General features: G+C 47.1%; 1 protein-coding gene across 1 annotated transcript in view; it reads right to left on the minus strand.

Annotated features, from left to right (window-relative positions):
- Positions 1-27,664, minus strand: part of LOC140409173 (uncharacterized) — a 396,946-nt gene that overhangs the window by 221,905 nt on the left and 147,377 nt on the right. Inside the window, exon 3 of the mRNA XM_072497409.1 lies at positions 12,948-13,063. Coding sequence (XP_072353510.1) covers positions 12,948-13,063 — 116 coding nt within the window. The remainder of the gene's footprint in view (positions 1-12,947; positions 13,064-27,664) is intronic.

Here is a 27,664-nt window from a genome sequence, read left to right on the forward strand (position 1 = left end):
ATAATCTCCGGATTACTGCCCGAGCCACGTGCAAATTGGCATAGGGAGGCAAGAATAAGGGAAGTTAACACATGGCTGAAAGAGTGGTGTGGGAAAGAGGCGTTGCTTTTCATGGAAAACTGGCATCAGTTTTGGGACAGGGGGGACCTATACCGTTGGGATGGTCTTCACCTGAACCGAGCTGGGACCAGTGTTCTGGCGAAAAGAGTAAATAGGGTGGTCAATAGGACTTTAAACTAGAGATTGGGGGGGAAGGGAAAGTCAGGGAACCAAGAGGTGAAGTAATCAATGGGAAGCGTAGCTGCTTAGGAATACAAAAAAGCACGAAAAGACAGAACTCAGGAGAGGTTACGATAGTCCCCATCTCACAAAATATGACACAGTGTATGGAAAGGCTCAGTAAACCAAGGCCCACCACACTAAGAAAACAAAAAGGGACGGTCAATAGAGAACTAAAGGTGCTATATTTAAATGCGCGCAGTGTACGGAACAAGGTAGATGAGCATGTGGCCCAGATTGTGACTGGCAGGTATGGTGTGGTAGGCATCACAGAGACGTGGTTGCAGGGGGTTCAGGACTGGCATTTAAACATCCAGGGATTCACAACCTATCGAAAAGACAGAGAGGTGGGCAGAGGGGGCGGGGTTGCCTTGTTAGCTAGGAATGAAATTAAATCAATAGCACTAAATGACATAGGGTCAGATGATGTGGAGTCTGTGTGGGTAGAGTTGAGGAACCACAAAGGCAAAAAAACCATAATGGAAGTTATGTACAGGCCTCCTAACAGTGGTCAGGACCAGGGGCACAAAATGCACCACGAAATAGAAAGTGCATGTCAGAAAGGCAAGGTCACAGTGATCATGGGGGACTTCAATATGCAGGTGGACTGGGTAAATAATGCTGCCAGAGGACCCAAGGAAAGGGAATTCATTGAATGTTTACAGGAGGGCTTTTTGGAACAGCTTGTGATGGAGCCCACGAGGGGACAGGCCATTCTGGACTTAGTGTTATGTAATGAGCCAGACTTGATTAAAGATCTTAAAGTAAGGGAACACTTAGGAGGCAGTGATCATAATATGGTCGAATTCAATCTCCAATTTGAAAGAAAGAAGGTAGAATCAGATGTAAAGGTGTTTCAGTTAAATAAAGGTAACTACAGGGGCATGAGGGAGGAACTGACGAGAATCGACTGGGAGCAGAGCCTAGTGGGAAAGACAGTAGAACAGCAATGGCAGGAGTTTCTGGGAATAATTGAGGACACAGTACAGAGGTTCATCCCAAAGAAAAGAAAGGTTATCAGAGGGGGGATTAGGCATCCATGGCTGACAAAGGAAGTTAGGGAATGCATCAAAGCAAAAGAGAAAGCCTATAATATGGCAAAGAGTAGTGGGAAGTCAGAAGATTGGGAAGACTACAAAAACAAACAGAGGATAACAAAGAGAAAAATAAGGAAAGAGAGGATCAAATATGAAGGTAGGCTAGCCAGTAACATTAGGAATGATAATAAAAGTTTCTTTAAATACATTAAAAACAAACGGGAGGCAAAAGTAGACATTGGGCCGCTCCAAAATGATGCTGGTAATCTAGTGATGGGAGACAAGGAAATAGCTGAGGAACTAAATAAGTACTTTGCGTCAGTCTTCACAGTAGAAGACATGGCCACAGTGAGGCCACATCTGGAGTATTGTGTTCAGTTTTGGTCTCCTTACCTGAGAAAGGACATATTGGCACTGGAGGGAGTGCAGAGGAGATTCACTAGGTTGATCCCAGAGTTGAGGGGATTAGATTATGACGAGAGGTTGAGTAGACTGGGACAGTACTCATTGGAGTTTAGAAGGATGCGGGGGGATCTTATTGAAACATATAAAATTATGAAGGGAATAGATAGGATAGATGCGGGCAGGTTGTTTCCACTGGTCGGCGAAAGCAGAACTAGGGGGGGCATAGCCTCAAAATAAGGGGAAGTAGATTTAGGACCGAGTTTAGGAGGAACCTCTTCACCCAAAGGGTTGTGAATCTCTGGAATTCCTTGCCCAGTGAAGCAGTTGAAGCTCCTTCTTTAAACGTTTTTAAGAAAAAGATAGATACCTTTCTAAAGAATAAAGGGATTCGGGGATATGGTGTACGGGCCGGAGAGTGGAGCTGAGTCCACAAAGATCAGCCATGATCTCATTGACTGGCGGAGCAGACTCGAGTGGCCAGATGGCCTACTCCTGTTCCTAATTCTTATGTTCTTATGTTCTTATGAGTAATATCCCAACAATTCAGGAGAGTCAGGGGGCAGAGTTGAATATGGTAGCCATCACAAAGGAGAAAGTGCTCGAGAAACTAAGAGGTCTAAAAATTGATAAATCTCCGGGCCCAGATGGGCGACATCCTAGAGTTCTAAGAAAAGCTGAAGAAATAGTGGAGGCGTTAGTTATGATCTTTCAAAAGTCACTGGAGTCAGGGAAAGTCCCAGAGGATTGGAAAATCGCTGTTGTAACCCCCCTGTTCAAGAAGGGAACAAGGAAAAAGATGGAAAACTATAGGCCAATTAGCCTAACCTCGGTTGTTGGCAAGATTCTAGAATCCATCGTTAAGGATAAGATTTCTAAATTCTTGGAAATGACGGGTCGGATTGTTGTCTTTTTAGCCTTAGTTTTATTAGCTCTGATAATGTCACCTTTGCTCACGAGTCGCCAGGTATCTTTCTGATACCGCCACGTGGTTCAAGCTCGAGTTATGATTAATAAGACAGCACACCGCTTAGTAAGATTGAAATCAACGGTCATTTATTATGTACAGCAATAGATACTTACACAATAATCCTACTATCTATATCAAAACCTACCACTACTGGCCAATACTTAACTTTTGGGGGTGGCCCACCAGGTCAGGGAAACGAATGGTTTATCGAATTGGATCTGGCCTGCGGGATTCAAAAGGCTGATACGGGTCGATGGCTAGGAATCTCTATCGGGTAGCGATCGCTGGAGTCAGACTTACTATTCCTGGTCGATGTTCTTGCGAAGGTTGCGAGCAGGAGAAGACGGGAGAGAGAGAGAGATCTGAACTTGGCCCCACAATTTATAGGGCCCAGGGGCTTCCCGCCTCTCGGGGCGGCCCTTGACCCTGAGTCCCAAGTGATTGGACTTGTTCCCAATCACTGGGTTCGATATGCTGCAATAATGGGGCGATTCCTCGATCGGGGGGTGGTCGTTCACCTGTCTTTGATTCGGCCACTGTAGGCACCGAGAGGTCTGGCCCGGAATTCAATTGCTAATGTGTTGCAATTGTTCCCGGGGATAGTCGATTAAACTGCAGATGTCTGTGTTGATGTGCTGCTAATAGTCGTAGGTATCGATCTGGGCCGACTTCCCCAGAGCCGAATACGCTATTCTGTCTGCAGCTGTCCGTTTGTGTCCTGTTGGCTGCTTTTCCCATCAGCCTTTTCGGTTAGCCATTTTAAATCAGGTTTTGGCCAAATTAATCGGGAATCAGCCATTTTAGGTGGCTACAGGATTAGGACAAGTCAGCATGGATTTAGTAAGGGGAGGTTGTGTCTGACAAACCTGTTAGAGTTCTTTGAAGGGATAACAAATAGGTTAGACCAAGGAGAGCCAATGGATGTTATCTATCTTGACTTCCAAAAGGCCTTTGATAAGGTGCCTCACGGGAGACTGCTGAGTAACATAAGGGCCCATGGTATTCGCGGCAAGGTACTAACATGGATTGACGATTGTCTGTCAGGCAGAAGGCAGAGAGTTGGGATAAAAGGTTCTTTTTCGGAATGGCAAGCAGCGACGAGTGGTGTCCCGCAGGGTTCAGTGTTGGGGCCACAGCTGTTCTCTTTATATATTAACGATCTACATGACGGGACTGGGGGCATTCTGGCTAAGTTTGCCGATAATACAAAGATAGGTGGAGGGGCAGGTAGTATTGAGGAGGTGGGGAGGTTGCAGAAAGATTTAGACAGTTTAGGAGAGTGGTCCAAGAAATGGCTGTTGAAATTCAACGTGGGCAAGTGCGAGGTCTTGCACTTTGGAAAAAAGAATAGAAGCATGGACTATTTTCTAAACAGTGACAAAATTCATAATGCTGATGTGCGAAGGGACTTGGGAGTCCTAGTCCAGGATTCTCTAAAGGTAAACTTGCAGGTTGAGTCCGTAATTAAGAAAGCAAATGCAATGTTGTCATTTATCTCAAGAGGCTTGGAATATAAAAGCAGGGATGTACTTCTGAAGCTTTATAAAGCATTAGTTAGGCCCTATTTAGAATAATGTGAGCAATTTTGGGCCCCACACCTCAGGAAGGACATACTGGCACTGGAGTGGGTCCAGCTGAGATTCACACGGATGATCCCAGGAATGGTAGGCCTAACATACGATGAACGACTGAGGATTCTGGGATTATATACATTGGAGTTTAGGAGGTTGAGGGGAGATCTAATAGAAACTTACAAGATAATGAATGGCTTAGATAGGGTGGACGTAGGGAAGTTGTTTCCATTAGCAGGGGAGACTAGGACCCCGGGGCACAGCATTAGAATAAAAGGGAGTCACTTTAGAACAGAGATGAGGAGAAATTTCTTCAGCCAGAGAGTGGTGGGTCTGTGGAATTCATTGCGACAGAGGGCGGTGGAGGCCGGGACGTTGAGTGTCTTTAAGACAGAAATTGATAAATTCTTGATTTCTCGAGGAATTAAGGGCTATGGAGAGAGTGCAGGTAAATGGAGTTGAAATCAGCCATGATTGAATGGTGGAGTGGACTCGATGGGCCGAATGGCCTTACTTCCGCTCCTATGTCTTATGGTCTTATGAAACATGACAATCAGTTAAAATTGGCAGACGTGAAGGGAAACGTACAGTTGGATGATAGTGATGAGGATAGTGAGAAAGAGCGTCATAGTTGAAAGCTTGGTGGGAATCTATTTAAATATGTCCAAGCATTGCAAAGGTTTGATGAGAAGGAAGTGGAAGCCTTTTTCATTTCATTTGAGAAGGTAGCTAAACAAATGAAATGGCCACAGGACATGTGGGTGTTGCTGATTCAAACAAAGCTGGTAGGTAGAGCTAGTGAAGTGTTTGCATCACCACCGGAGGAGGTATCTGGAACGTATGAGGAGGTGAAGAAATCCATCTTAAGTGCATATGAGCTAGTGCCTGAAGCCTACAGACAAAGGTTTAGAAATTTAAGGAAAGAATTTGGTCAAACATACATTGAGTTTGAAAGGCTCGAACAGAGTAATTTTGATAGGTGGATAAGGGCTTTGAAAATAGACCAAACGTATGAAGCTCTCAGAGAAATTATACTTTTGGAGGAGTTTAAAAATTCAATTCCTGATGTAGTGAGAATTCATGTGGAAGAACAGAGGGTTAAAACTGCGAGATTAGCAGCGGAAATGGCAGATGATTATGAATTAGTTCATAAATCAACGATTGGTTTCCGACATCAGTTTTAGCCGTTGAGGGATAGAAACTGGGGACATGAGAAATACTCAAGTAGTAAAGGTAAAAATGATTTGATGGGAGACAATAAAGAGATTGTACCTCAGATTAAAAAAGAAATACAGGAGGGTGGAAAAGAAATGAAAAGTTTCAGATGTTTTCACTGTAATAAACTAGGCCATGTAAAGTCACAGTGTTGGTGGTTGAAGAAAAGCACTGGGAAGGCTGATGTGGTAAAACAGGATAAGACAGTGGGGTTTGTTAGAGTGGTAAAGGAAAGCCCAAGGGAAGCGAAGGAGGTGCAAATGATTGTACAGCCTGTTCAAGAAGTAATTGTTAAGAAGGTGCCAGATCTCTTTAAAGAATTTACTTGTGTGGGTAAAGTTTACTCATGTGTATCAGGAGGAGCAGGTAAAGAAGTCACAATTTTAAGAGATACAGGGGCTAGTCAATCTTTAATGGTAAGAGATGAGGAATTATGTAGTTTGGGAAGAATGTTGCCAGAAAAAGTGGTGATATGTGGAATTCAGGGTGAGAGGAATAGCGTTCCATTATATAAGGTAAGGTTGGAAAGTCCAGTGAAGAGTGGTGAAGTGGTAGTAGGAGTAATAGAGAAACTATCTTGTCCAGGAATACAGTTTATCTTGGGTAATGATATAGCTGGATCGCAGGTGGGAGTGATGGCTACTGTGGTTGATAAGCCATTGGAAAATCAGTCAACTGAATATCCTGGGATTTTTCCGGATTGTGTAGTAACAAGGTCGCAAAGTCACAAGTTAAGACAAGAGGAGAAATCAAAGAGTGAAGAGGAAGTTGAAGTGCAATTATCAGAAACGATTTTTAATCAGATGGTTGGAAAAGAACAAGAACAGGTGGAGGATGAGGCAGATATTTTTAGTTCAGGAAAATTGGCGGAGTTACAACAGAAAGATGTAGAAATAAAACGGATATATCAGAAAGCATATACGGAAGAGGAATCTGAGAGTATACCAGAGTGTTATTACCGTAAAAATGATGTCTTGATGAGAAAATGGAGACCTGTACATATGCAGGTGGATGAAAAGTGGGCAGAAGTTCATCAAGTAGTATTGCCGGTAGGGTATCGAAAGGAGGTGTTGCAAGTTGCACATGAGGTACCAGTGGGAGGTCATTTGGGAATGAGGAAAACTCAAGCTAAAATCCAGAAACATTTTTATTGGCCTGGACTACATAAAGATGTAGTTAAATTTTGTCAATCATGTCACACATGTCAAGTGATAGGGAAACCTCAAGCAGTGATAAAACCAGCGCCCTTAATACCCATTCCAGCATTTGAGGAACTTTTTACAAGGGTCTTAATTGATTGTGTCGGACCGCTTCTTCAAACAAAAAGTGGAATAAATATCTTTTGACTGTAATGGATGTGTCTACTAGGTTTCCATGTAATATTACAGCTAAAAGGATTGTGGAGGAATTACTTAAATTCTTTACTAGATATGGACTACCCACAGAAATTCAATCAGATCAAGGAACAAATTTTACTTCAAAGTAATTGTCAAGATTATCCAGAAGATTGGGATAAAGGAATCCCATTCGTATTGTTTGCAATTAGGGATGCACCTAATGAGACTACCAAATTTAGTCCTTTTGAACTAATTTTTGGTCATGAGGTAAGATTAAGGTAATTAATCTGATTAAATTGATTCAGGAAAAATTGGTGGGTGAGAAATCGGAAATTACACTATTGGATTACGTGTCAAATTTTAGGGAACGATTAAATAGAGCAGGTGAATTGGCGAGACAACATTTGAAAGTTACACAAAATGTGATGAAACGGGTAGCGGACAAGAAATCCAAAGTTCGTAGTTTTGCCAGTGGGGATAAAGTTTTAGTGTTGTTACCAGTGGTAGGGGAGCCTTTAAAAGCTAGGTTTTGTGGACCGTATCAGATTGAAAGGAAATTAAGTGAGGTAAATTATGTGGTAAAAACACCAGATAGAAGGAAGACTCACCGAGTGTGTCATGTGAATATGCTTAAAAGGTACTTTGAAAGGGAAGGAGAGAAAAAGGAGGTTTTAATGATTCTAACTCAAAGTGACGAACCAAATCCAGATGACTGTGAATTTGACATACCTCAAATTAAATTGAAAAATGAGGGTGTTCTTAAAAGTTGTGATTAATTGTTAAGTTACCTTCCAGAGGAAGGATGGTGGTCAGATTGAACTAAAGTATCTGATTCTGAAGAGAAATGCCAAGGAGTAGAGGAATAGATGGATTGTGCAGAGACTTTGTTCAAAGGGACTGTCAATCGAGAAGGATTTCGGTTGGAGGAAGAAGAACAAAGAAATACGGACTATATTATTATACCTGTTTGCATGTGTTAATTTTTTTAAAAATGAAAATGCATATTTACTGTGTACATTTCTTAGTGGATGGTGCAAAAGTGAAAAATGAAACCATCTTGAAGTTGGTGGTATTTTGTTTGGGGGGGGGGGGAGGTGTCATTGTAAGAATACTTTTAAGACATGGATGTTTAAGCAATGTACCTTTAAGAAAACAGTGATGTCAGAGAGTGGGTGGGGCTGAGGCCAGGTCAGCCATTTTGCAGTTTAGTTTTGCAGGTTTTTAGTTTCAGTTTTGAAAAGAGCTGGTATGTGTCTGTGTTTTGCAGTGAACTGGATATCTGCCACGAAAGACTACCTCTGGATCATTTGGGTGATTTAAACTTATAAAAGTGGAGCCTTTAACCGGATGTGATACTGTTTAAAGGTGTTAAGTCTCTTGGAAGTTTGAAGGAACATTTTAAAGCGTTATTTACTGTTGCAATATTTTCTGAGTTATCTTTGAAGTAAGGGGTGTTAAGAGATCGAATGTTTATTTAAGATGTTAAGTTAAGTTCATGTGTATTGTGTTTAAAAACCCACGTGCCCATAATTGTAATCCCACACCTAGGGAAAAGCTGTGTGCTTGGAAAAGCAACAAATACATTAAAGGGTGAGGTTGGTTGAACTCCATGATACATTTTGGGGTTCTGAAAACGCCTCGCCCATAACACTCACCAAGGTTCCTTAGACAGCACCTTCCAACCCACAATCATCACCATCTAGACGAACCAGGGCAGCAGCCACAAGGGAACCCCCCACCACTCACCACCCTGACTTGGAAATATATCGCCATTCCTTCACTGTCGCTGGGACAACATCCTGGAACTCCCTCCCTAACAGCACAGTGGGTGTACCTATATCTCAGGGATTGTAGCAGTTTAAGAAGGCAGCTCACTATCACCTTCTGGAGGGAAAAATAAGTATGGGCAATAAATGCTGACCTAACCAGCGACGCCCACACCCCATAAATTAACTCTTAAAACGTTATGGGCCGATACCCACTAATGTTCCGTCAATATGCCTGACGGCACACCAATGCCCATCACACTTTGGACATGAAGCTCTTGCAGGGACAAGTAATTTTAATCTGCAGAACCATCGATGCCTAGAACATGACAGGAGGCGAGGGGCGTGTTTCAGTGGCTTGGCTGGGTTCGAGCGAGAGCGCGACGAGACCGGTGACTAGTGGACGAGGCCACAAACAAGATCGAGCCAGAACCAAACCATTTGCAATGCAACCGGCAAAATCAGGGTCCCGCCGTAGCGTGACGAGAAACCAATTATCGTCACTTAGGCCCTATTTCCATACAATTAACGGCAGCCACCCCATATCCAACAGCCTCCCCAGCAAATGGTCACCCTGGCACCGATTAGTACTCCTTTTAAAAAACGTGAATCTGGCGGAAGGGCTGCTGCAGGGACTCTCGAAGTTCATAGAATTTACAGTGCAGAAGGAGGCCATTCGGCCCATCGAGTCTGCATCGGCTCTTGGAAAGAGCACCCTACCCAAGGTCCACACCTCCACCCCATCACCCAGTAACCCCACCCAACACTAAGGGCAATTTTGGACACTAAGGACAATTTATCATGGCCAATCCACCTAACCTGCACATCTTTGGACTGTGGGAGGAAACCGGAGCACCCGGAGGAAACCCACGCAGACACGGGGAGGATGTGCAGACTCCGCACAGACAGTGACCCAAGCCGGAATCGAACCTGGGACCTTGGAGCTGTGAAGCAATTGTGCTATCCACAATGCTACCGTGCTGCCCTAGTTGAGTAGCCTTCTTTGTTTACAGGCATTGAGCCCAGGGCACTGGGCTTGCTGCCTCTGTGCTCAGACAGGGGTTGGGGGGCAACCGGGCGGATGCAGCCGCAGTTGGGGTAGGCTGCCATGGGAGGTTGGGGGTATTGGGGCTGGGCGGGGGGTGGGGGGGGGGGGGGGGACAGAGCTGGGGGGTGTTATATGACTAAATTGTAATTTAAATATTACTCCTTTGTCTTGCCGAGTTGTATTGAATTCTGATTAAAAATAGTCAAAGTCTTCCAGATGATGACAAAATGTTTATTGATCAATATATAATAAACTAGTGAGTTCATTCACTTCAATACTAAACCAGTAAAACAAGTAATTAAGTTGAGATTAAACTAACGATTATAATTATAATACACTCTGACCTGTTCTCCACACACACTGACTAAAGAAAGAGCGGGAAACTAGCTGTTCTCCACACACACTAACTAAAGAAAGAGCGGGAAACTCCTTTTTTTACTCCTGTTAGTGTTGCCATTTAGTGATCATCTGACTTTACTTACTTTACATTAACTGAACATGTATTAACAAATACAGAGATCACTACAGGGGGGGGTGGCGCTCTGTTGGGGGGTGGGGGCAACCGTGCACGTGTCCTCTATGGCCAACCAATGGATCGTGTGCACCCGTTCCTGGGGCAACCCTAGTCCCTGCCCATCTACCCCGCCGACCACCCATAACTCCCACTGACTGTGGAGGCCTCTGGCTGTGCAGCTGAAGGCTATTGCTAAGAGGAAATTGGCAATCGTGGTTAAGTGAGCACTTCACACATCCCAAGTGGATCTCCCTGGTTCGGCAGGCCATGTAGCATGTAGGGCTCATTGCCTTGCATCCCAATCACACCTTGATGCCTGGACACTGTGCTTGAACACTGTAGGAGGCAGAACCACAGCCAGCCTCTGAACACCCAGGGGATGGGCCCCAGCTCCGGGCCCATCTCGCGCGACATTCTGTTCAGGTGTCTGGAGTGCAGGGTGTGTGGTCCAGGTGTGTGTGGGCAGGGCTTAATGTCTGGGGGGAAGAGACATGGGATTGGTGGTCAGCCCTGATCGCGGAGCAAAGAGGCAGAGGCGTCATACTGGTTGTGGCGAGTGTTTTTTAATTTGTTTCGAACAAATGTATACAACCGCCCCACTATTCCCCCCCCCCTCCCCCCTAGAGGTGGAGGCAACCAGCTACTTACCACGTCCTGTGGCATTCGATGCCCCTGGCGGGCATCCTCCAGGGGCTCTGCTGCTGGAAGGCCCTGGCGCACTTGGCAGCGGCACATGTACAGCCGTGCCACCCAGTTCCGGGTGCTGACTGTGAATCGTGGCTTCGTCAGAAGGGTGGAACCCGGGGGAGACGGTGGCCACCGTCACCACTCCGTAGAATGGTTCCGGGTTGTCACCTAGCGCCCCCTCCTCCTGATTGGTGCCCTTGGGGCCCTGGGGTTCACCTCGGAATGGAGGGGCAGCTGGATTGATCCCCAGCTGCCCCTGCGCCATCTTGCCCTGCCAGCCCAGGCGGCTCCCCTATTCTGCACCATAGTGTCGACGTCCTCGGCGATACTCCTCAGTGACTGGGACACGTCCCCAGGTGTCTGGGCCACGCTTCGCAGCGCCTCGGCAATGCCCACCTGTGGCTAGGACAAGCTCCGCAGCGCCTCGACAATGCCCACCTGTGGCTAGGACAAGCTCCGCAGCACCTCGGCCATTCCCATCTGAGAGCGGGATCTGTCCCGCAGAACCTCATCAAGGTCCATCTGGTACTGGGTCACGTCTCCCAGCGAATTGGACAGTCTACTGAGGCCCTCAGCCATGGGCGTCACCGACTGAGTCACACCTTCGACACCTTCACTCACGGTGCCCCGTAGTGCACCAGGGTCTCCACTGCAGTCGCCACCCTAGCAGGGTTGGCCTCGGTGCCATGCACTGTCGGTGACATCTCCTGCGCCCGTAGCCTCTGGGACTCCTCCAATCGGTTATGGACCTGCTAGAGTGTCGTTGACACCTCCCTCTGAATGTCCCGGCTGCTCCCTAATGTCTGCATCAGCTGTGGTTAAACCTATTGCAGAGGCTCAGGGCCTGACTGGGATCCAGCTGGCCCCGGATAGGCCGGTGCTGTCGGCTGGAGGTCATCTGTGTGGTGCCCAGTGTTTCCTCACCTCTGCCCCATGCACCGACCTTCCACATTTGTGACCGTTCTGTCCTCGGCCACCCCCATACCCTCCAGGGCCCGTCCTACATGTTTGATTCTGATGTCTGGCACACTGCCGCTAGTCTGGGCTCTCTCCCAACAGTTGTGGGACAACACCTCCTCCTGGGATTCAGAGAAGGCATCGTTAGCCGCACGTTGGGAGGGTGAAGGAAGGGTTGGGGGGGGGGGGGGTGGGGAAGAAGTTTTTGATGGCAGTTGACATGGAGGTGGGAAGGTTTCGGGGATGGGGGCCAGTGCTAACTCACACATATGGGCCGAATAAGGTCATTGACCATCTTTTGAAACTGGAGGCCTGTCTTCCTGGTCACATTGCCCGAGCTGACAGCCACTGCCACTTCATCCCAGACAGCACTCGCTGCCATGTGGCTCTGGGAGACTCGGAGGAACAGGACATCCCTCCTGGCCTCAACTGCATCTAAGAGCCTCCCCAGGTCTGCATCTCTAAATCTTGGGGCATGAGGCCCATGGAACCTCCTTAAGTGACCAATTAACGTTGTATTGCGTTGCCAGCCTCACCGGGCCGAGAGACAGGAAGTTCGCGGCAATTCCCGCTCGCAGTCACACTGCAGCTCTGCCCAGTCCCTGTTTGTTGGGTTATGTTGTATTATTTATTGGACTCGCATGCAGATCAGCGTTTTCTATCCTGAGGACGTTTTACGTATCTCTGTCTTCAAATCTTGCGACACACACTAAATGTGGAAATTAGCAAGATTTGTCACAAGGTTCTGGCCCTGTCCCAAATAAGACACCATAGAACTACCTTAAAATAGAAGGCTACAAATGTTTCACCACTGTGGTATTATCAAGTATTGCGGCACCTAAGAGGCTGATGACCATTGGTTAAACCTAGGAGTTTACCATTGGCTGTTGATACGTAGCTCCGCCCTGACAGGCGGAGTATAAGCACCGGTGCCGTCCCAGCAGCCTTCATTTTCTGTACCGAAGCTGCTGGGGAACAAGTTCTAGTTGATTAAAGCCTTCAGTTATGAAATCACTTTGTCTTGAGTGTAATTGATCGTGCATCAACCACACAGAATGAGACTGAATCTACTGGGGTCTCGGTTCAACCTAACTGACAATGATGAAGTTTGTGATTCATGTTTCATTTCATAGTTAAACCCGTGACTTTATTTCTTTTCCTTACCCAGAAACATCACAGAGCTCTGCGCGTGCCAAAAGCTATCCACATCAGGCAAAAGGTAGGAAACAGCCTCTGTCGTCACCCCATGAATTATGGTCGCCACCCATAAGTACTTCCATCTATTAAAAACAGAAATGAATAGGAGAGTGGTTAAAGTCCGTGTGTCATAATGAGTGATTGGGCTGTGGAGCATTAAATCACCTTTGAATGAACAGAACCAGAAGTGAACAATTCCAAACGTTAGTTTGCATTTCATGAAATCCTTGGACCTCAAGCACCAGATTAAAACTTTGCTTTAAAAATAGGTGAAGGACTCGGATATTCGAGGAGATGTGGAATGTGTAACGATCCCAGTTGATGTAATAACTGGACAGGAAGACCCCAGAATGGAACCCAGGCTCAAAAGGTCGGGCGGGACGCTCCGTCGGCTGATGCCAGAATCGGGACAAGCAATTGGGCGGAGAATCAATTTTGAAGTGGAAATTGTGGCGGGCGCCAGTTTCACGTCAAATCGCAATTCTCCGTTCCTCGACAGCAGCGTCAATGCGTTCCAGAACGCATGTACAGTAAACACCATTGGCATATCATTAGTGGGCCTGACCCGGTATTCTCTGGAGCCTCCGCGATTCTCTGACTACACAGGGGGGAATTCCCGTCGGCGAGATTCACTTGTGCTTTGAAAAATCATGAAACAGGCACTGTGGCTGATGAGGGAGAGAGAGGGGGTACGGAAAGTGTCCAACATCACCATAGTTTGCTGGCAGTTGTGCCGCTGTCTGGGAGCTTCTGCCAGGGCCGGAGGGGTAGCGGGGGTGGCCAGGAGGTGGGCTGTGGGGTTGGGGTGGATGGGAGCGGAACATCATTACCACAATCGAAAAGGCAGCCATGCAGCTGTGCACGCTGCTGAACCTAGGGCCACAGGTCATATGGATCTGCCCCCAGGGCACCCCCCCCCTAGGTACCCTCTGACCACAGCCGACCCATCAGCGGGATGGGTGCACTCCAGCGATAACCAGTGTCATCTCGTTGGCTGGGATGGTGTGTGTGGGGAGTGAAGTGTGTATATGCGGCTGCAGTTTGTCAGCCTCTTGAGTGTCAATCACGGACCCGGCAAATTCGCACCATTTCCCATTGGAATCAACTATTCCACGTGACGCTGGTGCCGGCCCCTCCACGGTCGCTGAATCAGTCCAGGTTCGGCGCCAGTTTTGCTGTCGTGCAAGTCCACGAATCACACCCCGGCGTCAACACTTAGTCTCAGGAACGGAGAATCCAGCCACATAACTTTTATTTATTTTATAAAACATGGAGGAACAGAGTCACAGGACCGCTAATTAATTTTTCGGTGACACGGCACCTTTAAGAGGTTGGGCCTAGCAGCCCACGTGGCCAACTCAGGGCAAATCGTGCAGGAGCACATCAACCCCGGCCAATAGCGAGTTCGCACAGGGCATGGGTGCAGGGGGCTGGGCGGTGTGGATCCCGGAGCCGACGAGACAAGGGGCGGGATTCTCCGTGAGCTGACGCCAAAATCGGAAAAGACGATTGGGCGAAGAATAGGTTCCGACGTCAAAATCGCGGCAGGCGTCAATTTGATGCCAAATCACAATGCTCCAGCACCGCGACAGCGGCATCAATGCGTTCCAGAACGCACGTACAGTAAACACCGTTTGCATATTAGCGGGTCCAACCCGGTATTCTCCAGGCCCTCCGCGATTCCCCACCTCCGATGGGTCGAGTTCTCGACGGCATGGTTCACTTGTGCTTTTAAAAACATGAAACCAGTGTCGTGGCTGCTGAGGGAGAGAGTGGGGTACGGAAAGTATCCAACATCGTCACAGTTTGCTAACAGTTTTGCCATTTGCCGGGGGGCTACTGCCACGGCCGGGGGGAGTAGCGGGGATTGGCCAGGATGTCGGCAGTGGGTCGGGGTGGACGGGCACTGAGCCGCAGCCGGAAAGGCAGCCATTCACCTGCGCACATCGCTAACAGCCCACTTTGAACCTAGTGCCACGGGTCATAAAGGTGCCCCCCCCATAGCATCCCCTAGGTGCCCTCTGGCACCAGCTGACCCATCAGCTGTATGGGCACGCTCCAGCACAACCAGTGCCATCTTGTTGGCTGGGATGAGTGTGTGTGGGGAGTGCAATGTGTATGTGCGCTGCAATGAGTTTGTCAGCCTCCCGAGTGTCAATCACGGACCCGCCGAATCCGGCACTGTTTTTCATTGGAATCGATTGTGTTCCACGTGGCGCTGGTGCTAGCCCCTCCACAGTAGCGGAATCGATCCAGGTGCGGCGCCGGTTTTTAAGTCGTATAAGCCAACGGATTCTGCATTGGCGTCAGCACTTAGTCTCAGAAACAGAGAATCCCGCCCAAGACCTATCCAATTATGTTCTGTGCCTGATACACACCGGCCTTTGCCTTTCATCAATAAACCCCTTTGTTACTACTGAAAGGCTCCCAAGTGTTTCTCGAGTCACCATAAGATATAGGAACAGAATTAGGCCACTCGCCCCAGTGAGTCTGCTCCACCATTCAATCATGGCTGATACTTTCCTCATGCCCATTCTCCTGCCTTCTCCCCATAGCCCCTGATCCCCTTATTAATTAAGAACCTACCTATCTCTGTCTTAAAGACACTCAGTGACTTGGACGGCACAGCCTTCTGCGGCCATGAGTTCCATAGATTCACCACCCTCTGGCTGAAGAAATAACTCCTCACTTCAGTTTTAAAGGATTTCCACATTCACTCTATTCAAGCTTCGCAGTATCCTGTAAGTTTCAATAAGATCCCCCCTCATTCTTCTAAACTCCAAAGAGTACAGACCCAGAGTCCTCAACCGTCCCTCATATGACAAGCTCTTCATTCCGGGGATCATTATTGTGAACCTCCTCTGGACCCTTTCCAAGTCCCTACATTAACAAAGAGGTAAAAGGTTCAATCACAGCCTGCAGTACTTCCTGATCTAATGAGGAAGGAAGGAACAATTGGAAAAAGAAACAAGGACCAACGATAGTCGGGAACCATCAAAACGGGAATGAAAATATCTATTATTGGTAAACTAGACCTGTTTGACCAAGGGACTGAAGATCGGAGCCAGTACATCGGAAGGTTATTCCCTCACCACAAAAGAGATCACAGGGCAAGCCAAGCAGCAGGTAATATTTCTGACAGTTTGCGGGCCCCAAACCTCAACCATAAGGAACCTCACATTTCTGGAGACACCCAACTCAAGAATCTTTCATCAGACAGTCAAGCTGGTCACAGAACATTTTATCTCAAGGCCCTCGATTATCCTCCAACGTTATAAATTCAACTCCACTATTAGGGACCCTGAAGAGTCTATCGCAGCCTTCATATCCAGGCTTCGTCAGCTGTGAGTTCGGGACCAAACTGAGTGATATGCTGCATGACCGGTTGGTTTGTGGAATCCATAACCTCAACATCCAAAGGAAATCGCTGGCTAAAACTACTATAACATGGGAAAAAGCAATCGAGGTAGCCCAAGCGATGGAGTGCGCCGAAGAAGGCACCACTGAACTCCAAAGAGTGGCTGAAGGGCAAGATTATCAAGGGTGGAGAGGTGTGGCCACAGGTGTGCGGCAGCATCAACAGGTACAGCAGAGAACCAGACATGGTTCTTGGGACTGAAACGGAGTCAAAGGGCTCGATTCTCTGGCGGCATTGCTCTTGATGTGGCCGAATAATCTCGGGGGAGCCTCTCGTGGGCTTCCCGGCAGCCTCTGCACCTCGCCGGATTCACCCAAGTCCCACAAGGTGTCGTATTCGTAACTCCGCCCAAACAATGCTCACGGAAGTAGGTAGTAAAGCAATTAAGGCCTCCCTACCCGAGATACACCGGCCTCCCTCGATTCTCCGGCCTCCCCAGGGAGGCTGCAGCTGGGCTCCAATCAGTTCTGGTCCACAAGAACATGGACCAGGTGGAATGGCATGTGGGGGGGGCGGGGGGGTCTCCCAAGCCATGAGGGTGGGGGGGGTTGAAGGATGAGGTGTGTAGGGCAGGTAAGTAGGGGCCTCCAGGAGATTGAGGGTATGACAGGTGGGGGTCCTGGATGGGAAGAGGTGCTCTAAGGTGGCGTGGGGGGGCCTGAAGAGAGGGGTCCCCAGGGACCCCATACTGGGGTGTCCTGACTTTGGGGGTGTGGGGTAGTGCCAATTTGTGTGGGGGGGGTGACATTGCTCTTTCAAAATGGCAGCCCGATCTCTGAGTTCAGCTACCCATGCTAAAAAAAATTCTAAGGGCGCGATTCTCCGGTCTCGTTGCGCTTTTGCTCGAATGAAACGAGGCCGGTGAATAGCGGGAGAGGCCGAAAACGAGAATCGCTTCAGGCACCAAACAGTTTGCGATGCATCTGGCCCTCTCCCGTTGGCAAAATCGGGATCTAGCTGTAGATGGCGAGAAACCAATTATCACCACTTAATGGGAGCCATCCCATATCCAACATTCATTGGACTCCCCAGCAAGTGGTCACACTCGTGCCAATTAGTACTCCTTTTGAAAAATGTGAACCTGGTGGAAGGGCCTTGTGTGTACCCGTTCCGGGGCAGCACTTGTCCCTGCCCATTTGCTCCACCGACCACCCATAACCCCCACCGATTGCCGAGGCGTAAGGCTGTGTGGCTGAAGGCTATTGCTAATAGGGAATTGGCAATCGTGGTTAAGCGAACACTTCACACAACCCAAATGAATTCCCGTGGGTTGGTGGGCCATGTAGCATGTGGGAGTCATTGCCTAGCAGTTTAATCACACCTTGACCCCTGGACACCATGTCTGGGTGTTCGGATGTTGGCTGCTGAGTGTGTGGAGTTATCTCCCGCAGTGTTCAGGGACAGTGTCCAGGCATCGCAGTATGATTGGGAATTAATCCCACATGGTCTGCCCACCCATGGGAATCCACTTGGGTTGTGTGAAGTGCTCACTTAACCAAGACTGCCTCGGCAGTCGGTGGGGGTTATGGGTGGTTGGTGGGGCAGACGGGCAGGGACAGGGTTTGCCCCCGGAATGGGTACACATGACACAGGGGTTGGCATGGTGGTACACCCCCCTCCCCCGGCTAATCCCCAGCACTTCCCCCACACCGTCCCATGGTGACCCACCCCTGCGGAGGGTCCCCCGCACCCGGCTGAGCACTGGGGTGGAAAGTCCAGCCCCTCCGGGCTTTCTGCCAGGTTCAAGTTTTAAAAAGGAGTACTAATCGGCGCTAGCGTGACCACTTGCTGGGGAGCCCGCTGAATGATGGGAGGCTATTGGATATGCGGTGGCTCTCATTAATTGTGTGGAAATAGGGCTTAAATAGTGATAATTGGTTTCTTGCCACACTATGGAGAGATCCCGATTTCGCCGACGGAAATGGGCCGGTTGCATCGCAAACTGTTTGCTGCCTGGCGCAGATCTCATTTTCGGCCTCTCCCACTATTCACCGGCCTCGTTTCGCTCGAGCGGGAGTGTAACGAGGCCGGAGACTCGCATCCTGCGATTTTACTTTGCTGTCTTGGGAATAAACCTCTTTTAAGGTCGAGGCTGGCTTCATAGATTTCATAGATTTCATAGAATTTACAGTGCAGAAGGAGGCCATTCGGCCCATCAAGTCTACACTGGCTCTTGGAAAGCGCACCCTACCCAAGGTCAACACCTCCACCCTATCCCCATAACCCAGTAACCCCACCCAACACTAAGGGCAATTTTGGACACTAAGGGCAATTTATCATGGCCAATCCACCTAACCCGGAGCACGATTTAACAGAAATGAAACAGAGTGCTGTTTCGGGCACGTTTAGCGGGGTGTTTCCCAGCGCTCGCAGTCCCGAAAACGACCCCGCTATTATATGGTGCTCTGCTTCATTTTCGGGCCTCGGCGAGGAACGCCCTGCTGATCGCACTTAGGCTCATTTGCTGCACTAACGAGCTCAGCTCGCCAGTGCTAAAAGGCACCCTGATCTCTGAACCCCCCACCGTGGCCCCCAGATCCCACTCCCCCCTCAACACCCCAACTTACCAATTAGGGGTCTTCGAGCCCCCCACACCCCATCTTATAAGGGCAGGGCATTCTCAGGCCTGACCTCTGACATGGGCAAGATGACACCTGGGTGGCAGTGCCAAAGTGCCCATGTGGCTCGACCAGAGTGCAAGGCTGGCAGTACCACGGTGCCTGGGTGGCATCGGGAGTGCCAAGGGGTCCGACCACCCGGGAGCCCCCGATCGCCTGGGAGACCCCTCCCAAATGCCAGTGCACCTGGTCCGCATTTGTGTAAACCAGTGCTAAACGGCGCCTGCTCAGGGTATTCGTGCCGAGGCCATTGAACAGCCACTTAAAGATCACAACGCCTCGTGACATCTCATTAGATCTGGCGAGGCATAATGAGTGTCAGAAATCTCCTGAGAGGCTGGCCTCACCGCGGCCCGAGTCAGGCGCGACGAGGCTGTTAGATCACACCCTCATTCGTCCTTAACATCGGAATATTGGAATTAACAATCATGGTTTGCCTCAGAATTTGTTAGCTTCTTTCTTTAGAAGAGATCTTCCTGGAGGCAATAATCTTTTATTGACATTTATTTACATATTAACTATTTACAAAGGAAGAAAAAAAAATTGAAAACTGGGAAATAAGAATACTGGCTAGAATTAACCCTTTACTCTACACTCCCAACCACTTTGCGTAACCTTAGTAGAATACCTACCATTCTATCCTTCATTGTGTGTTTGTCTAACATAGCCTTTAGTGCCTCTATTCTATTTTCGTCAATTACTCCCTATGGTAGCGAGTGCTATATTTGAAAGATGTTTCACCCGAATTCCCTATTGGATTTGTTCGTGAATATATGTTTGGGCCCCTAGCTTTAGCCTTTCCCCACAAATGGAAACATCACTATCTGCCTGATCAAAATCTTTTCATATATCAAAGACCTCTGTCAGGTACAGAGTGTAAGACCCAGCTGGAATCACTCAGGCCGAAACCACATCCACATCAAAAAATCAAAGTCAGTAACTATTAAACCATGTTATTAAATCACGCCAGATTTTCCACCCATTGACTAATAAGCATGGACGGATTCCCAACCCATAGGACACACAAACCTATCTGAGCACCAAATGCCATCGAACACAGTGGGACTCAGTGTGTTGTCTGTGGACATTTATAGCTCATCCCCCTGTCACCATGCCTTCAGATGAAGTACAGCAGGTAAAGGTAAAGTCACCATAGTCCCAGATGGCGATAGGCTGCTTTCCCCTTTGTGGGGGAGAGCTGACTGGTGGTGATTCAACCTGAGGATCGCCACATGTCAGGGACAAGATTGAGAAGGCAGGGCCTTCATGAATAACCTCAGCAGGTACGGGAATTGAACCCGCGCTGTTGGCCTCGCCCTGCATCATGAACCAGCCAACTGAGATAAAGTACAGCAATAAGCGGGTTAAATCCAGACAACCGTATGCACGTCTTCTGCAGAGCCAACTTTCTGTGCCCAGGCAGTGTTGGGAATATGACTTCCGCCTGCCATGTTGCTTTGGGTGCCCTAGAGGTATCCCTGATTGATCGCTTAAAGCTCCTCATATATGCTAATAAAGGGATTCATACCCAAACCAGAAATTGGTTATCCCTGAACCCAGGCAGTGTCACGTCTGGTGAGTTGAAGTTTGCCCGGCCTACAAATGACCTAAGTGCAGCAGGCTTTAAAGAGAATAAAAATCATTACTGTGGACCCAGGAAGAACAGGCATGTTCCCTAGGATCCCGATTAAAACAGCAGTCTTGTGCTGGACACCATCCACCTCCATTTGATGGCTGCATGCCTGACATTGAATGTACTTTACGAATATCAAGAGTATTTATTGTACTGAGGCAAGTCCTCAAAGTGGAACTTGCTGTATGGAGAAAAGTTGAATTCTATTACACCTTCTGTAAGTTTTCAATTTGAAATGTTTTTGTCCTTGGGCTGCATGCCTGATAAGGAATGTATATTGTAAATATCAATTGTAGAGAGGAAGCTGAGAGTGGAACGTACTGTATGTAAACAAGACAGATTTTATTGCACTTTCTGTAGTTTTCAAGTTGAAAAGTTTTGAAATGTACTTTTACAGATTTTATGAATAAGTATACATTTGGGGGGGAAAACCGGATCCACTTGGGCCTTTGACTGCCACTCCAGCTAACGGGTCTAGTAATCCTTTCACAGACTGCCTTTGGAGTTTGTTATTGATGCCCATACCCCATTGACACCATGGTAGTCTACTAGCTGTAGTCCTGTGCCTGGTCTTTTCACGGGTGTGCAGCATAAGTGAGCGAGTGATTTGTGCCCCAATTTAGCCACAATGTCATTTCTTGAACCATGTGTCTCTGGGTGCCCATAGTAGCCTCCAGATAGAGGTACTGACAAGAGAGAGAGAGAGAATGGGAGGGTGGTCTTTGAGGAACTCTGGGTTAGTCACTATTACTACCAGAGTGTGAGGTTTTCTCTCTGTCCCAAACTGCTTACTTTCTCATTAAGAGAAGGGACTTCTGACACTGGAGGGAGCTGAAGGGATGAAGAGCTGGCAGTGCACGTGATAAACCAGGGAAAACTGACACTGAGTTTCATGTCAATGATAAAATGAGCAGATTAGCTCTAAGTATTCTGTCAAAGTACTAAGAGGTGAGTGTTTGTGTGTGAATTCATGTTTAATTAAAATGATGTGAGAGTGTATGGCTGTGCTAGTGCTGGTGTGTGTGTGGTGTGTTGTGTGTGATGTGTGTGTTTGTCCATGTGCATAGTGCATGTGTGCGGTGCATGTGTGTACTTGGGGTGTGTTGGTGCATGTAGCTGTTGTACTGTGTGTGCATTGTCTGTGTGTGCATGTGTATTTGTGTGTGTGATTGGAGTGTGTGTGGTCGGTGTGTTTGTGTGGTGCTTGTGTTATTGGTGTGTGTGTGTAGGGATGTGTGTTGTTGGGGTGTGTGTTGGTGCGTGTGAGTTGGTGGGTGTGTGTTGGTGGGTGTGTATGGTACGTATGTGTTGCTGGAGTATGTGATGCATGGGTGCGTGGTGCATGTGCGTGGTGTATGTGTGTGGTTCATGTGTGTGTGTTGCATGTGTGGGCATGGTTCATGCATGTGTGTTGGTGCAAGTGTTTTTGTGTGGTGTGTGTGTTGCATGTGGTGTATTGTTGGTGTGTCTTTGTGTGCGCGCGTTGGTGCCTGTGTTTGGGTGGTACATGTGTGCATGGTTCATGTATGTGTGTGGTGCATGTGTGTGTGGTGCATGTGGTGTACTGTTGCTGTGTCACTATGTGTGCTGGTGTGTTGTGTGTGTGTATTTGAGAGTACGAGTTGTGTGTGTGTATTTGAGAGTATGAGTACAAGAAAGTTGGATGGATCTGACATTTTGATAATGACTGGAACGCCTGCTTTACGTCTCTCTCAATTTTTATTTCCATTGACTTCAGTATTGAACCAGAACCAGGACCTACTGCCGTGACTATGAGAACACCATACATTGCTAAACTGGCTCCCCCCTGTGAGTGACTGCTGAGAGAGGGTTTCTTCACAAAATAAAGTGTTATAATCAGTTCAGGTTCCAGGTGAGTTACTCAGGGCTGAGCCTCCGTCTGGAATACATCCTGAGGCGAGGGAACAGAAATAAGCATTGAACTCAGTCTGGTGACATTGAGCTGGAATTCAATGTGGCCAAGAAAGAAAAAATCCCTTTCTGCAGATTCTGTTTTCTGGGCTGTTGGTGTGCAAATCTCTCCAACCGTAATTATTTTTGAAGTCCATTCACTGTTACAAAATGGGAAATTGTGGGGTAATACGCAAGCAGCAGAATTAAGACTGTGATGAAGTAGGAAATTGTTATATGTTATATTTTGTTGTTGTAATGTTATTTAAAATACATGCAGGCAGTGTGTTTACTAAAGTTCTCATTAAGGTGTCATAAAAGTGAGATAATTATTGATTCAAACTATTTACTTGTTGATTTCTAGATGGATAATGGTGCATTGTTTATATTTGGACAGTTGAGGTGTAGATAATTTGTGGGATGGAATTTAGCCTGAAGCAGGTCATGCAACACCTTAATGGGATGTAATTAATGGGAGGAGCCAGGTCTGTCTGTAGTTTTGGCAGTTTTGCTATAGGATTTGAGCCTGACAAGACTTGAGGATTTTCAGGTTGTTCCTGAAAAGATCTCTCTCCAAAGTCGCTACACAGAGGACAGCAAGTAAGCCTGTTTTGTTAACTTCATTTATTTAATTATTTATCTAAATTTGGAGTACCCAATTATTATTATTTTTCCAATTAAGGGGCAATTTAGCGTGGCCAATCCACCTAACCTGCACATCTTTGGGTTGTGGGGATGAAACCCACGCAGACACAGGGAGAATGTGCAAACTCCACACGGACTGTGATCCAGGGCCGGGATTCAAACCCGGGTCGTCAGCGCCGTAGTCCCAGTACTATCCACTGTGGCAGCAGGATCAGTAACTGAAGGACACAGAATCACAGAATTGCACAGTGCAGAAGGAGGCCATTTGGCCCATTGTGGCTCCACCAGTTCTTCAAATGAACAACACGAATTAGAGCCATTCCCCTGTCTATTCCCCATACACCTGCACAGTTTCTATTCGAATAATCATCGAATGACCTCTTAAATTCCTTGATTGAACCTGCCTCCATCATATTTCCAAGCAGTGCATTCCAGACCTGAAACCTCGGTGTGTGAAAAAGTATTTTCTCACACCACATTTGCTTCTTTTGCAAATCACTTTAAATCTGTGCCCTTCCTATCTTGAGTGGGTCTAGGTAGGGTACTCTTTAGGAGGGTCAGTGCAGACTTGATGGGCCAAATGGCCTCCTTCTACACTGTAGGGATTCTATGAATCTATGAACACATTATACATTGTTCGTAGTCTCTAAAGGCAACTTGTCTGGTCTTTATAGAATTAACAGAATCAGTGTGTTGTTGTGCTGCTGAAAGTTAGTTAGATAATAGTCACGGTGCCACAGTGTGGGCGCAGGTGTAAATTCAACGCTCTGCTCATTTCCTGATCTAATTTGGATTAAACAGATAGGTTTCTGAGCAGAGCGTTTGTATGTCCCAATGAAGAAAGGGAAGATGGAATGGGAGGGGAAAATTATCCATGGTGAGATTCGAAAGAGGGGTCACTGGCTCCCTGATCTCTGACTGTTCTGGGTAGAAGCTTTTAAAACAGTGTTTTTCCCACTGATTTGTAACTTTTGCTCTACTGCAGTGCGTAATCTGCCAAAAATGAAGCCCGGGGCTGATTTCCTGCCAGGAATTGAAAGAATCGCATTGTCCCACGTTGAACTGGCATCATTTATAACCCACTGACTTTGACAAGATCAACAAGACACAACACATTCTGGTGTCCAGGCTCCAGAATTATTTTTGCCCATGGCCACTGTAGAAATTCTTGCAAAGCAGGTTAATTGGTAGCCCCTTTTGCAATCCGTGCAGTTTTGGTTTTCATTGGCTTCAACTGAATCCAGTCCAACGAGAAAGGGTGTTGGACCTGGCTCTTGGAAATGAGATAGACAAAGTCAGTGGGTGAACATTCCGAAGACAATGATCATTGTATCGTAAGGTTTAGAGGTTTAGGCTGATGATAGAAATGGATAATAAGCACTCCAGAGTAAAAATAATTAACTGGGGGAGAACGGACCTCAATGGTGCAGGAACAGAACTGGGCCGGTGAGGCTGGAATGAAAGGTTGGCGGGAAAAGGTTGGGGGGAAAAACTGTAGTGGATCAATGGGCTCCCTTCAAAATGACTTGTGCACAGTCAATTTATATTGCCTCAAAAGGCAAAGGGTAAATAAACCCTTGGTTCCCTGGATGACAAAGGAGTTGAAATTTAAGATAAAGAAGAAAAAGTGTGCTTATGGCAGGTGTCGGGTAGAAAATACAATTGAGACTAAGGCCGAAAACCGAAGGTTCAGAGTAGAAGTGAAAAAAGCAAATAAGAAAAGCAAAGAGAGATTATGAGAAAAGACAGGCATGTAACACAAAAGGGAAATCCCAAAGTCTTTTATTTGCATATAAATAGTAAAAGGGTGGTAAAAGAAGGGTTAGGGCACCTAAACGGGAACTTACACATGGAGACGGCACATGGGTGTGCGGCACAGTGGCACAGTGATCAGCATTGCTGCCTCACAGCTCCAGGGACCCGGGTTCAATTCCGGCCTTGGGTGACTGTGTGGAGTTTGCACTTTCTCCCCGTGTCTGTGTGGGTTTCCTCCGGGTGCTCCGGTTTCCTCTCACAGTCCAAAGATCTGCAGGTTAGGTGGATTGGCTGAGCTAAGTTGCCTGTTAGTGTCCAAAAAAAGATTGTGTGGAGTTACTGGGTTGGGGGGATGGGTTGCGGACGTGGGCTTAAACTTAAGTAGGCTGCTGTTTCCAAGGGCCGGTGTAGACTCGATGGGCCAAATGGCCTCCTTCTGTATTGTAGAGATTCTATTCATTGAGTCAGGGGCATGGCTGAGGTAATAAATTAATAATTTGCATCTGTTTTTGGTGACAAAAAGAATCTCTGTCACTAGAAAGTTCAAATTGATACGGAGTAAATGTTGGGTACTGTTGGTTCTTAAAAGGTGAGAAGGCACTGGATGACATGCATCCAAGGATATTGAAGGAAGTGAGAGTGGAAATTGCAAAGCCACAGGTCATAATCTTTTAGTCTGCGCTAGACTCAGGGGAGGTGCCAGAGGACTGGAGAATTGTTGACATTATGCTCCAAATAAGTTGTAAGTATAATCCCAGCAATTACAGACCAGTCCGTTTAACATCAGTGGTGGGCAAGCTTCTGGAAACAATTATTCGGCATAGAATTAGTATCACATGGGAAAATGTGGGTTGATTAGGAAGAGCCAGAATGGATTTCTAAATGGAATAGTATTTAACCAACTTGCTGGAATGTTTTGATGAGGTAACAGTAAGGGTCGATGAGGGTAATGCTGTGGATGTGGTGAACAAGGACTTCCAAAAGGCATTTGATACAGTGCCATACAACAGAATTGTGAGAAAGGTTACAGCTCAAGGAATAAAAGGGACAGTAGCAATGTGGATACAACATTGGCTGAATAATAGGAAACAGAGAGTAATCGTTATTTTTCAGGCTGGAGGAAGGTTTGTAGTGGTGGCCTCACAGGTTGGTTTTGGGACCCTTGCTTTTCCTGATATAGATTAATGATATTGGCATACAGGGGAAAATTTTAAACTTTGCGGATAATGCAAAGCCTGGAAGTATTTTAAACTGCAAGGAGGACAGTGCAGAACTTCAAAAATACATCGATGAGTTGGTGGAGTGGACAGATAGGTGGCAGAGGAAGTTCAATGTGCAGAAGAGTGAGATGATTCATTTTGATAGGAAGAACATGGCGAGACAATATAACATTAGGGGTAAAATCCTTAAGCGGGTGCAGGAGCAGAGGGACCTGGGTGTATATGTACATTGCTCATTGAAGGTGGCAGGACAGGTGGAGAGAGCAGTTAATAAAGTATATCGTGACAGCACGGTGGCGCAGTGGGTTAGCCCTGTTGCCTCACGGTGCCGAGGTCCCAGGTTCGATCCCGGCTCTGGGTCACTGTCCGTGTGGAGTTTGCACATTCTCCTCGTGTTTGCATGAGTTTAGCCCCCACAACCCAAAGATGTGCAGGATCGGTGGATTGGCCACACTAAATTGCCCCTTAATTGGAAAAAGTGAATTGGGTACTCTAAATTTACACAAAAAAAAATAAAGTATATCGTATTCTGGGATTTATTAATAGGGGCATGGAGTACAAGGAGGTTATGTTGAACTTATACAAGACTCTAATTAAACCTCAGCTGGAGTATTGTGTACAGTTCTAGGTGCCACACATCAGGAAGGACATGAGCACATTGGAGAGAGTGCAGAAGCAGTTTGCAAGGATGGTTCAAAGGATGAGAAACATCAGTTTGAGGATAGATTGGAGAGATTGGAACTTGTAGTAGCACAGCCCCTTTAAGGGGCCAATCGCACTGGAGCGTGTGAACCCCGGCCAATGTGGAGTTTGCTTAGGGCCCTAGGAGCAGGACCCCGGCGCAGTATAGACCCTGGAGCTGAAGTGTTAAGATCTGTTATGTTGTGTTCTGTGCCTGTTACTTCTTTATCTTTGCCTTTCATCAATAAACCCCTTTGTTAATGTGGTAAACCACTGTTGAACCTGTATTAGGTGATGTTAGGTAGGACCTGTACTACAGGTTCGCCGGTAGTCCCGGCCTGCTGGTTCTGCCCAGTAGGCGGAGTATAAATATGTGTGTCCTCCATTCAGCAGCCTTTTCGCCAGCTGCTGTGGGAGGCCACACATCTTAGAGCAATAAAGCCTCAGTTGTATCCAACTCTAGTCTTTGTTCAATTGATCGTGCCTCAGTTAACTACTGGAAGCCTCCAGTATATATCTCGATCCATCACTTTGGATATGAAGTAAAGGTTTTCGATCACAGCGACAGATGTTGTGAATTGATGGGGGAAGGAAGGAGCAGTTGAGAAAAGAGAGAGGTTCCAGCAAGAGTAGGGAATCATTTAAACCACGAGTGACAATGTCTATCATTGGTAAACTTGACCCATTTGACCAAGGGGCTAAGGATTGGAGCCAGTACATTGGACAGCTCCGCTATAGTTTTACTGTGAATGAGATCACAGGCGAGGATACACAGAAGGTGATACTTCAGACAGTTTGTGAGT

This window comes from Scyliorhinus torazame, chromosome 1 (genome assembly GCF_047496885.1).
Source record: "Scyliorhinus torazame isolate Kashiwa2021f chromosome 1, sScyTor2.1, whole genome shotgun sequence".
NCBI lineage: Eukaryota > Metazoa > Chordata > Chondrichthyes > Carcharhiniformes > Scyliorhinidae > Scyliorhinus > Scyliorhinus torazame.